This window comes from Manacus vitellinus, unplaced genomic scaffold (assembly GCF_001715985.3).
Source record: "Manacus vitellinus isolate BGI_N305 unplaced genomic scaffold, ASM171598v3 ctg7180002434408_pilon, whole genome shotgun sequence".
NCBI classification, from domain to species: domain Eukaryota; kingdom Metazoa; phylum Chordata; class Aves; order Passeriformes; family Pipridae; genus Manacus; species Manacus vitellinus.
Window position 1 is genome coordinate 1 of NW_021938638.1, and position 12,732 is coordinate 12,732.

General features: G+C 51.8%; 2 protein-coding genes across 2 annotated transcripts; one reads left to right on the forward strand and one right to left on the reverse strand.

The window, feature by feature from the left end:
• Positions 1-1,740: 1,740 nt before the first annotated feature.
• On the forward strand, positions 1,741-2,262 carry LOC115307337 (olfactory receptor 14J1-like; the record flags this gene model as incomplete). The annotated part of the gene is made up of 1 exon (XM_029958924.1): positions 1,741-2,262. A coding segment is annotated over exon 1 (522 nt), but the record flags the coding sequence as incomplete, so codon positions are not given.
• Positions 2,263-11,341: 9,079 nt separating this feature from the next.
• Positions 11,342-12,324, reverse strand: LOC115307338 (olfactory receptor 14I1-like). Its single transcript, XM_029958926.1, is given in 2 exon segments — positions 11,342-11,406; positions 11,409-12,324. Coding segments are annotated over 2 exon segments (972 nt in total). The 5' UTR covers positions 12,316-12,324.
• Positions 12,325-12,732: the final 408 nt, after the last annotated feature.

Consider the following 12,732-nt stretch of genomic DNA (forward strand, 5'->3'; position numbering starts at 1 on the left):
CTGCCAAATGGCAGCAGTGGCAGGAGCGGTCAGGATGGCTCTGCTGGATTTGCTGGGGTGCAGCAGGAGAAGCTGCTGCAGAGCAGGACTTGCTGCTGCCCCATCAGAGGCCCAGGGCCAGAAGGTCCCCTGTGCCAGGGCTGGCTGTGGGGTGGGAAGGTGGGGGTGCAGCCAGGGGTGCCCAGGGCTGTGGTGCAGAGCAGGGTCCTGCCCCCAGGGCTCTGTGTGCTGGGCAGGGACTCTGCTGCCTGCCAGGGTCAGCTCTCAGCCCGGCCAAGGAGCTGCCACGGGGCTGGGGGAGAAGGGCTGTGGGGAAGGAACAACTCCTGGGAGGGCAGAGCAGGGCAGAGTCCTTCTGATCTCCAAAGTGGGCTGCAGGGATGAGGGCTGGTCACAGCTCCAGATCAAAGCAGGAAATTTCCCAGAAGGTATTTGCAAGAGGCACAGACAGGCAGGGGGTACCTTAAAGAGAAGGAACCAGTTCCTTCAGTGTTATACTCTGGGTTGTCTGGGTGCTGACTGTGACAGGGAAATGAATCTCTGAGCACAGGAGGAGACACTGAAACTTGAACTCTGTTAGATTAGAGGAGACTGAAGATGAGAGTATCAGACATCAAAACTGTCTTATAGACAGTAGCAGTGTCACTTTTCCAGCCTCCTCAGGGTTGCCCTGACATTGCCATCAGAGCCTGCCCAGCCAGAGATGCCCCTGGGCAGTGCCCTGTGCTGCTGGGAGGGCTCTGCAGGGCAGAGCTGAGTCCCCAGGGCTGGGCTGGGCTTTGGCAGCACTGGCAGGGCCCAGCCCTGGGCCCAGGGAAGCAGCTGCTGGCAGGGACAGCTCCAGGCAGCAGAGCCCTGGGCAGGGAGTGGGGGGCAAGTGCCCCCAAGGCCTGGGGGAGGGGGCGTTCAGGCAGCTTTGGGGGCCCTTCCCTGCAGCTGTGCTGGGCACTGTGTGCTGGTCAAGGAGCTGCCTCCACCTGGAAAACTTCTCCCCTGCAGGACCCTGCCCTCTCTGCTGGGTCTGTGCTGCTGGGCTTGGAGCTGCCCCCAGCAAGGCCCAGCTCTGTCTGAGCAGGATCCTGGGCAGTTCTGAGCCTTCCTTTGGGGGTGGGCACTCTCCTGTCCCAGCCCTTGGCTTCTCTGCGGGAGGGCTCCTGTCCTGCTCTGTCCAGCACAAGTACAGTGCTGGCCTGGAAGGGCACATTGAACTCCTTGGCAGTACATGACAAGAGCTCCTGCCACACAGAACCCTCTGCCAGCACATATTAGACAGAAATTTGATTAAATCTTGAAATCAATTACATTGAAATCTGGAGTGATATTGTCAGAGGTGGCTGTTGTAATTCTACCCTGTGGCTTCCTTTTCTGAACAGACCCTGTGATACGAATCAGCAAATGTCCAACAGCAGCTCCATCACCCAGTTCCTCCTCCTGGCATTCGCAGACAGGAGGGAGCTGCAGCTCCTGCACTTCTGGCTCTTCCTGGCCATCTCCCTGGCTGCCCTCCTGGCCAACGGCCTCATCCTCAGCGCCGTAGCCTGTGACCACCACCTGCACACCCCCATGGGCTTCTTCCTGCTCAACCTCTCCCTCACAGACCTGGGCTGCATCTGCACCACTGTCCCCAAAGCCATGCACAATTCCCTCCAGAACACCACAACCATCTCCTACACAGGATGTGCTGCACAGCTCTTTTTACTTTTCTTTTTCATGGCAACAGAGTTTTATCTCCTCACCATCATGTGCTACGACCGCTACGTTGCCATCTGCAAACCCCTGCACTACGGGACCCTCCTGGGCAGCAGAGCTTGTGCCCACATGGCAGCAGCTGCCTGGGCTGCTGGGTTTCTCAATGCTCTGCTGCACACAGCCAATACATTTTCCCTGCCCCTGTGCCAGGGCAATGCCCTGGGCCAGTTCTTCTGTGAAATCCCTGCCATCCTCAAGCTCTCCTGCTCACACTCAGGTTACCTCAGGGAAACTGGCATTCTTGTGATTACTGCCAGTTCATCAGTTGGTTGTTTCATTTTCTTTGTTTTCTCCTATGTGCAGATCTTCAGGGCTGTGCTGAGGATCCCCTCTCAGCAGGGACGGCACAAAGCCTTTTCCACGTGCCTCCCTCACCTGGCTGTGGTCTCCCTGTTCCTCAGCACTGCCATATTTGCCTACCTGAAGCCCCCCTCCATCTCCTCCCCATCCCTGGACCTGGTGGTGTCAGTTCTTTACTCGGTGGTGCCTCCAGCACTGAACCCCCTCATCTACAGCCTGAGGAACCAGGAGCTCAAGGACGCCCTGAGGAAAATGATGACTTGATGTTTTTCAGAAGCAAAAATGTTTCTGTTTTCTGCTCCATAACATTCAGAATGGATGGCCCTGCCTTCCTTCTCAGGTTTCTTATGGCAATAATTTGTGGGAGCTGTTCTCTTTTTTCTTGCAATATTGTTTTCCACAAAAGAAAATGTTATTCTTCCTGCCATTTCTAATTCATTGTCTACTATTGAATTTGATTCTGATACTGTCTAAATGAGGAATTGTAATTTATGCATTTAAAAAACCCTAATTTTCTTGCAGAAACTTTTCTGGATGAAATCCTTCCTCTGGTACCTTTGAAGTAGCAGGGACTGTCCCTGTGTGCAGATGCAGAAAGAAAAGGAGTCCCAGCACAGCAGCACTGCCAGGGAGCACCAGAACTTATTCTGAGCTGCTCTCTTTCTACTTCCATGCTCTCCTTGTGCACCCATTTGTAACACCTGAGCGGTTTGATGTTGGGGTGTAGAGATGTAACAAGAACTAATAGTTTTTGCAACAAAATCTGTCATAGAAAATTACTGTGTGCAGTTTACAGAAATCAGCCAAGCACGGTGAGAGAACAATGAAGAAGGGAGCTGAAGCAACAGGTGTATCTATAACCAGGAATACTGTCTCAAAGAAGTTCATAAGGCAGTCACCTGGAATTTTGGGGACTCCAAACAGAGAAGACCACCAAAGATGCTTGATGAAGCCCCTCAGAGACCTTACAAGGATATGTATATATCTTAATAAATTTTGGGAGCTGCAGGTCTGGTGTGTGTGTGAATGCCATGAATATGTAACAGGAATGCAGGGAACAAAAACTGGATAACCATGTAATGCTGACATAGCAGCAGGAGTGAAGATACCTCTGTGTTCACTTTGGTGAACTGATTCCCAGGGCACCCGGTTTGCTGAAATCATGCAGTGTGTTGTAATAGAAATGCCTGCCTATTAAAACTGACAAATTGAGTCTTCGAGGTTTCTTTAAGAGCTAGTTTTAGGCAACAACGGTGCTTCATGGCCCCTCACAGCCCCTTACAGCCCCTCACAGCCCCTCATGGCCCCTCACAGGCCCTCATGGCCCCTCATGGCCCCTCACAGCCCCTCACACCCCTCATGGCTTCTCACAGGCCCTCATGGCCTCTCATGGCCCCTCACAGGCTCTCACAACCCCTCACAGCCCCTCATGGCCCCTCACAGCCTCTCATGGTCCCTCATGGTCCCTCACAGCCCCTCACAGCCCCTCACAGCCCCTCATGGCCCCTCACAGCCCCTCGTGGCCCTTTACAGCCCCTCACAGCACCAGATGTGGGGATTCTCCCAAAGGAGAAGGGATCGGGGCCTGCTTGTCCTCCTTTTAGTTGGGTCATTTTATATCAATGAGTAAAGAAAGGTTGAAATGAAACAGTTTGCACCATTTCCCTCTGCTTTAATTTGGGGGGGCTGAAGCTCTCTGCTGACGGTGGCCCGAGTGTGACCATCAGTGCAGCCCCCCAGCCCCCTTTGTTTCCCCCTGTCATTCCTGGTTCCAAAGCCCCCCGGCTCTGGAGGAGGCCGAGCTGCAGCGCCCTGGGCTCCGTCCCCGGCCCAGCCGGGGCTCTCGGGCAGGAGCAGCAGCAGCGCAGCCCCTTCCCACCTGCTCTTGCCTTGGCTTTGCCTGGGAAGCCAGAAGCCTCTGGAAATCAGCACAGCCACTGCAACAAGAGCCAGGCCTAAAAGAGTTAACTGAGATATCTTGGCCTGCTAAGAAACCCCAATACCTGTGTTGCTAGAAGAACATTTCAGGAGCACTGGTTAATACCATGTTCTGTTCTGCTCACTGGACCAAAGGACTTATTATAGAAAGGAGTAGTACACACATGGTAATAAATTAGGTAAACTAGACATTTGAATAAGATACAGAAGGCCCAAAGCCAGGGTTTTGCAAGCTTGAAGAATTAAGGTCACCTGACAAAGAAAATTGAAGAGGTCAAATCAAGGAAGATATCCATGGCGACCACCAGAGGGATGAAGGCTTGAGGAGAAGAGCCCCGAGTAGAAGACTGTGCATGCCTGGAAAGACTCCACCCAGAGACTAGCTTACTTATTAATATGTATGTTAAATGGTTTAACCATGTATCTAAAGTGTATAAAATGGCTTTATTTTGCACATTCAGGTAGAGTAAGCTTGTCCAGCGCGAGCTGGCTTGCTCACAACGTTGAATAAACAAATACTTTGCAGCTTAAAGATACAAAATTCTCTGAGCAGTTACTCATATTGAGGTTTTTCAGCAGCAAAGAGGGTTGGGAGAGTTCCAGACTGCTCAGGCTGGGAAGGGGATAGGGCAAGTCCTCCTGCAGTCATTCTCAGGCATTGGAAGGACAAGGCAGGGATTGCAGAACCCCTGTGGGAGGGAAAAGAAGGGGATGTTCTGTGCCCAGACTTTATCAAGGCCCTTGACATGGTCTCCTGTGGTCTCCTTATGGCCAGACTGGCGAGAGCTGGACTGAAGAAGTGGAAGATGTGGTGGGTGGGAAGTTGGCTGAATGAAGAGTGTCAAATCAAATCCATGGTACAAAGTCCTCTTGGCAGCAACTTCTGGATGAAATCCCTCAGTGACCAGCCCTTGAACACCACTGCAGAACATCTTTATTATCTCTCTGTACATTGGGACAAAATGCGTTTTCAAGTCCTTTGTGAATGATGTCACATTTCAGGGAGCCCTAGAGCAACCTGTCCTGGTTTAAAGACACATATTAGGGCAGAAACTCCCATAAAATGAATTCACTCCTCTTTTATTCCCCACCACTACAGGGAGACAAAATACAAAGAGGTATAAGTGAAAAAAAATAACAGTTCACTGACAAGAAATACAGCAGCAAAACCAGCAATACCAACAGAACAGTTCAAAGCTACAACAGAGAGAGAAATTGCCTCCTCTCTCCCCCTGTCCCAACTCTCTTTTGTAAACAGATGAAAACAGGGATCAACATGTTTCCCTTCTCCCTTTTCCCCCTGAATGAACAAAGAACAAAAAACAAAACCAGGGGAGAGAGGGGGCAAAGCAAAATCTGGAAAACTCTCTGGTCTGAGATCAGTTGTGCTGCCCAAGAAAATGCTGACTCCAGAGGTGTCCAAGCGGGGCAGAGCCGGCGACTCCGGTCCGTGCGGCGGCGGGGGGGAGGCAGCGGCTCTGCTTGATTCCATGGAGTTCTGGGGAGGCACAGTGGGTGCCATGAGACTCTTCAGTATCACTGTGGCCCCTTGTTTCCATGAGGCTCTGAAATGTCTCAGCATTCCTTTGGTTTCATGAGGTCCTGCAGTGTCACAATGCCACTTGATTCCGTGGCATTACAAAGGATCAGAATGGCCCCTTGATTTAAGGCCAACTGCACATGGGGCTGCCTTGGGGGGAGTGTGGACACCCAGACAAGGGAGTTGTCACCCCCCTGGACTCAGCCCTGGGGTCACCACATCTGGACTGGTCTGTCTGTCTGTGAGGTTCCCCATTCTGGAGGAATGAGGAAGAACTGGAGAGGGTCTAGAGGAGATCTGACAGGATGGAGCTTTTCTCTGTATTGGAAATAGAATGAAATCTCCACAAAGAGTAGCATGGAAGGTTCAGACTGAAGGTGAGGAAAAAGAAATGTCACTCAACGGGGACCCTTGTGCTGCAAGAGGTCACCCAGAGGGAGTCAGGATCAGCCCATGGCTTTGTGTTCCAGGGAACAGCCAGAGCTGGTGCAGAGCCATCAGGGAGGGTCTAGAAATGCTGCTGGGAGGGGGTGGGAAAGCAGGAGGGGTGTGTGCAGCCTGCAAGGCCAGAGCAGCAGCAGGGCCAGGGCAGGACAGCCTGCAGGAGAGATGGCCAAGGGCTCTGGCAGGGCTGCAAGGCCCAAAGGCACCCAGGCCTTTGTCCCCTTGCCTCTGGCAGCTGCCTCTGCCACTCAGGCCACCACAAGCAACTTGCCTGGCAGGTTCTGCACTTGGTTTCTGCCTCGCCCCTCCCTCAGGAGCCTGGCAGGGGTTGCCCAGTTTTGGCCTTTGTTGTTCCTCCCCCTCCCATCCCAGTGCCCCCAAACAGCCCTGAGCCAGCCGGGAGGGACAGGATCTGCTGGGCCAGGGCCTGGGGCTCAGGCCTTGGCCTTTGTGCTCCACAAAACCAAGGCAGGCTTTGCTCAGCATTGCAGGGGCCTGCCCAGAGCCTTTGTCTGCCTGCACTCCTGGCCTCCAAGGAGCTGCTCCAAGGAGTCCCTGGGGAGGCTTTGGCAGTGCCTGCCCTCAGTGGGGCCCAGCAATGCTTCAAGGCACTTGGACTTTGGCTTCTGACTTCTTCAGCAGCTGCTTCAATCTTCTCTCAGTACCTCAGGACCATGGGCTGGGCTGCAAACACACTGTGGGGCTCATTAAAATGCAGAAATCCCTCAGGATCTCTTTGTCTTCCTTTAATTGTCTTCAAGGCAGTTTCAAAACAAGTCTTCAAAGTTTGTACTTTTTTTGTTTTAATTCAATGATGGCTATTTTTTAGTTCAGAGAAGAGGTGATAGAGGTGTTCTCCAAGTGATCTTGATGCTGAGTGTCTCCTCAGGAGATCCACACTGACCCTGGATGATCAACCTTGCTCCTCACCTCCCAGCCTCACCAGCTCTGACATGACCCATCTTGGACTGACAGCTGATGCAACTCCAAACACACTGTGGGACCATTAAAACACAGGAAAACAAATTATTTCCCTTTCTTCTAATTGTCTTCAAGTCATCAAGATTTCTACAGCTAATTAGAGTTGTTTTGTAGTTTAGCTAAGGAGGAAGATTTTAAAGTGGACGTCATGAAAAATATATATTTTTTGATGAAAGAGAATGATTTACACAGAGTCTTGGGTCAGGGTGCAAAGGATTTTGATCCAAAGACAAGGGGGCAAAAGACATTAGTAGCACTTAATCATTGACCTATTGAACAATTATCAAGTGGTTCAATAGCATTTGCTACAATTTAAACAGTGACTGAATTATAGATTCACAACATTCCAACCACAGTCAATTCACACCCACACCCAGGCAGAGATGTGTGGACACATCAAGAGCTGGGAGTGGAAAAGTCCCTCTCCCAAATTCTCCTTGTTGTCAGGGAAACACTCCCCCAAATCCCTTTGTGTTTGCCAACACACAAGGGTCCCAGCTGGAGGAGTGTTTGTTGAGGGGGATCAGAATTGTCCTGGGCATCACTGAGGGTCTTTGGAGTGTTGCAAACTGGAGGGTTCCCGAGCTGGGAGAGGCTGCCAGAGGTGTCCCACTGAGAGGGAGGTGCTGGGGAGCTGCTAGGGCCTCCCTCAGCCCCGCTGGTTGTGGGCTCACAATGGGACTGGCTTTAGTGATCTGCTGAATTTCCATCCTGGTGTCAGGAATGACTGGAGTTTCCAAACTATTTGGGAATTGTATCCAAACTGTTCCATTTGGGTTATGATTCAGGCAGGGAATATTCCAAGGCTTTCATGGGATGACTGATTATCCTGTGTTCCCCAGATGTTCCACTCTGGATTGTTCCCACCTTTATCATCCAGGAGCACCTGGTCCAGTCCAGTGACACTTCCCCACACCCTGGTCCAGTACAGATGCTCTTCATTGCTCAACTGGTTTGGTCAAGGCTTGTCAGGAGCTCCTGAGATCATACCTGTAAGAAGGATGGACACAGACTTAGTTGTAATAAGACAAGTGATAATGGTTTTCAACTAAAAGAGAGCAGATTTGAAATAGATATAGGGAAGAAATTTTTTACACTGAGGGTGGTGAAACACTGGCACAGGTTGCCCAGAGAGGTCATAGATGCCCCAGCCTTGGAAACATTCAAGGTCAGCTTAGAAAGGGCTCTGAGCAATCTGATCTAGTTGAATGTAAACCTGTTCACTGTGGGGGGGTTGGACTAGATGTTCTATAAAGGTCTCATCTGATTCAAACTATTTCGGATTCTATAGTTCTTATTCTACAGAGCCAAGGTTGACAAGGATCACACAGGTTTCAGACCCAGCTGAGCATCCCCTTTGATGGCCCATCTGGCAGCTCTGCTAAAAAGCTGCTGCAAAGAACCTCCAGACCTAAAGGAGCTTTTGTGCTGGGCTGAGCTGTGGCTCTCAGGGCTGGGGGTTGGCTTTTGGCTGCCAGGTGCCCACCAAGGCTCCTCCTCACTCCTTCTCCTTCTCCACTCCCCTTGGTGCCTGCAGGGTTGTTTCTCCCCCATTTCTCTCACTCCTCTCTGGGTTGCAGCACCCTGGATTTTATCCTTTCTCCAAAGGGTGATCACACAGGTGCCTCTAGAATTGCATTTTGGTTTAGCTTTGGGCACTGGCTGGTCCATTTTGGAGCCACCTGAAACTGGCTCTCTCTGACACAGAGTCAACTCTTGATCTCCTCTTCCCTAAGGGAAACCTGCAGCCCCCTCCCTGCTACCAAACCTGATCCACAGGGTCATTGAAGTGCCCAGGAATACAGGAGGTCATTGATCCCATTATTCCTCAGGTTGGTCAAACAAGACTTTGTCCTCTTCCTGTCCCTGACTGCAGGTTCTTTGTGTCAGAGCAGAGCTGGGCTGGACCTCAGCTGTGCTTTGCTCCAGAGCCTGCTGGGGTGGGGGCAGATGGCAATGGAAGAGTTGGGTTGGACTGGATGATCCTTGTGGGTCCCTTCCACCTCAGCATATTCTCTCATTCTGTGTTTGTTTGGGTTTGGTTTGGTTGGGTTTGGTCTTTTTCCCTCCTTTTGATTTTCCTTTCCTCTGATCCATTAGTTTTTTCTTCATTGTCTTGGGCCTTGCTGGGCACTTGATGGCAGGACAAGTTTATCCAACTCACTCATCTTGACCACATTTTTTGTACAAATCACCATTAACTGGACGAGGTTTCTCACAGACTCGCTGCAACTTGGCATCATCCACAAAGGAGTGGAAAGTGCATTTCATCCCATCACCCAGAGACATAATAAAGATGTTCCATAGGAATGGTCAAGGGCTGGTCCCTGATGGATGTCACCTGAGAGTTGCTGCCAAGAGCAATTTGTACCATGACTTTTGACCCTCATCAGTCATTCAACTTCCCACTCACCACATGTTTCACTTGTCCAGTCCAGCTGTCACCAGTCTGGCTCTAAGGAGACCACAGGAGACCATGTCAAGGGCCTTGAAACAGTCTGGGCACACAACATCCCCTTTCTTTTCCCTCCCACAGGGGTTCTGCAATCCCTGCCTTGTCCTTCCCATGCCTGGCATTGGCTGCAGGAGGACTTGCCCTATCCCCTTCCCTGCTGAGCCTGAGCAGTCTGGAACTCTGCCAACCCTCCTTGCTGCCCTGTTTGCAGACTGGTTCCATGTCTGCCTTTACCAAGGCCCCAGGAAGCTCTGGGATGGCTCTGGCCTTTGCAAGTCTTTAGGAGAGGTCTCCCAGTGACACTGCCCAGCCTTCTCAATATCCCTGACACACAAACATTTTCTATTATCCCACAGTTCCAGATTAGTCCTCAGGACACAACACATATTCTCATGGTTCTTCAGGAGAAAATTAGAAGTGATTTCATTAGAGAGGTCAACTGGTGGAGCAGCCCAGTCTGGTCTGACCCCACAGCAGTGCCCAGCCCAGGGTGCTGCAGAGCTCTGGGCACTCCCCCCACAGCCCCAGCCCCTCTGAAGGGCACAGCAGCTCTTGGGGGACACAGAGGAGTCTCAGCATCCCCATCAGCTCAGGGGCTGGACACTCAACATGGCAGGAGGAAATGGAGGTCAGGGAAACTGCAGGAGCCCTGGTGTCACCTGCAGGAGATGCCCAGCACAGCCTGACTGTGCCCCTCAGTGCCAGCCCCTCTGCCCAGCCCAGCCCAGAGTCCTGGCCCAGGGACAGAGCAGCCTGTCCCCAGGGGGGCTGCAGAAAGAGGTTTCTCTGTGTCAGGGATTCCTCTCTGCAGGCCCAGAAATGCTGCCTTGATCTTCTTCAGGGACATCCCTTTGCCCAGGTCAGTGTGCCCAGGCTGCCTTGGCCAGTTGCAGATCCCAGCCTGGGATCCCTGCAGGGCCCTGAGCTGGAGGTGCTGCTCTGCACAGGGAGGGGCTGTGGCACCCTGGGCTGAGCCTGCACTGGCCATGCTGGTCAGGGTGGGGAGCAGACCCAGCAGGATGGGGATCACTGCTCTCCACCCTCTGCCATAGTCCTGGGAGGCTCAGTAGGCAAAAACAAGGCTGGGCAGGACCATGGGCTGTTTCTAATGGCACAAAGGGCAGGGCAGGGCTCCACTCCATGCAGCCTGTGGGCTGGAGAGTTCTTCAGGACACCCTCCTGGAAAGCCCACCCCTGGCTCTGGTACAGCCCTCCCTGAACTGGGGAGGCACAAAGGGGAGTTCACTGCGGGTGAGATGAGTCACTGGCCAGAGTCCTTTCTCTGTTCCTACTGTGTCCCCTGGGGTTGCAGAACTCTCCTTTACCAGTTCACAGGCAGATTTAGGACTTGATCTCTGGTGACTCCACCCTGGGCAGGATTCTGCTCCAGGGCTCCATTCCCTGCTGACTGGATGGGACGGGCTGTCCCTGCAGATCCTCTGTGCTCTCCTGCACTGCCTGAGTTCCTACAGACAAGTCCTCACCTTCCATCAGACCCTCACAAGCTGCAGAGCCCCAGGCAGGTGACTTGGAGACCATTTGCCACTGGTCACCAGCACAGAACATCTGAACCAGCCCTCAGTCCCTCAAGTACCCCAGTGAGTTGCTTTCCTCACTGTTGTTGGAGGGATAATCTGGAAAAAAGAATTCAAGTCCTTTATTATACTCCGAGTTTGTGATTCCTCGTGTACAGAATAATAAAGGCAGGAGGTTTGACAAAGAAGTTGCTGCAGGAACTTTTATTTTGTTTAAATGCACACAGAGAATGATTCCTCATTTACCCAATTGCAGGTCAAAACAAATAAGTAGAGAGTGAATTAGGTATGGGATATAGAATAAATTTCTGTGTTAACTTTAAAAGAGGAAAAATATAAGAAAACTCCCCCCCCCAACAGTCTCAAAAGCTTTAGAAGGCAGTCTGGGCCACTAAAGGGTTACACAAAGAGTGTTCTGCAGTAGAAAAGACGCAGGTTTTTACTCCTGAAAAACATCCAGTCATCATTTTCCTCATGGCATCCTTGAGCTCTTGGTTCCTCAGGCTGTAGATGAGAGGGTTCAGTACTGGAGGCACCACTGAGTACAGAACTGCAACCACCAGATCCAGGGATGGGGAGGAGATGGAGGGGGGCTTCAGGTAGGCAAATGTGCCAGTGCTGACAAACAGGGAGACCACAGCCAGGTGAGGGAGGCACGTGGAAAAGGCTTTGTGCCGTCCCTGCTGAGAGGGGATCCTCAGCACAGCCCTGAAGATCTGCACATAGGAGAAAACAATGAAAATAAAACAACCAAACACTAAACAGGCAATAACCAAAATGAGCCCATTTTCCCTGCAGTAGCCTGAGTGTGAGCAGGAGAGCTTGAGGATGTGTGGGAGTTCACAGAAGAACTGGCCCAGGGCATTGCCATGGCACAGGGGCAGGGAAAATGTATTGACTGTGTGCAGCAGAGCATTGAGAAAGGCAGTGGCCCAGGCAGCTGCTGCCATGTGGGCACAAGCTCTGCTGCCCAGGAGGGTCCCGTAGTGCAGGGGTTTGCAGATGGCAACGTAGCGGTCGTAGCACATGATGGTGAGGAGGAAATACTCTGCTGTGATGAAGAAGGCAAAGAAAAAGAGCTGTGCAGCACATCCTGTGTAGGAGATGGTTCTGGTGTCCCAGAGGGAATTGTGCATGGCTTTGGGGACAGTGGTGCAGATGCAGCCCAGGTCTGTGAGGGAGAGGTTGAGCAGGAAGAAGCCCATGGGGGTGTGCAGGTGGTGGTCACAGGCTACGGCGCTGAGGATGAGGCCGTTGGCCAGGAGGGCAGCCAGGGAGATGGCCAGGAAGAGCCAGAAGTGCAGGAGCTGCAGCTCCCGCCTGTCTGTGAATGCCAGGAGGAGGAACTGGGTGAGGGAGCTGCTGTTGGGCATTTGCTGCTTCTTAGCACAGGGTCTGTTCAAAAAAGGAAAGGACAGGGAACAGTTAAGACAGACCTCTGTGAAAAAGCCACTCAATTTCTAAAAGAAATCAATGTGTCAAATGTCACCAAGTTCACTGCCAAGGTGTTAGTTTTGCTCTGCTGTGGTGTGAGATATAACTTTTTTGGTAGAGCTCTCAGACACACAAGGAATGTCAGTTGTAACACATCTTGAGTACAAAAGTTCCATCTCTACACCCATGATTCAGAAGATCTGGAGCTGCAGAGCAGAAGCTCAGTCTCAGCTTAGAATAATTGTACCCGTGTTTTCTATTTTTACCATCACACCTGAGGAAGGTTCTTTTCCACTGCAGGAATCCTCATTCCTATGGCCCAGCACACAGTGCCCAGCAGAGCTGCAGGGAAGGGC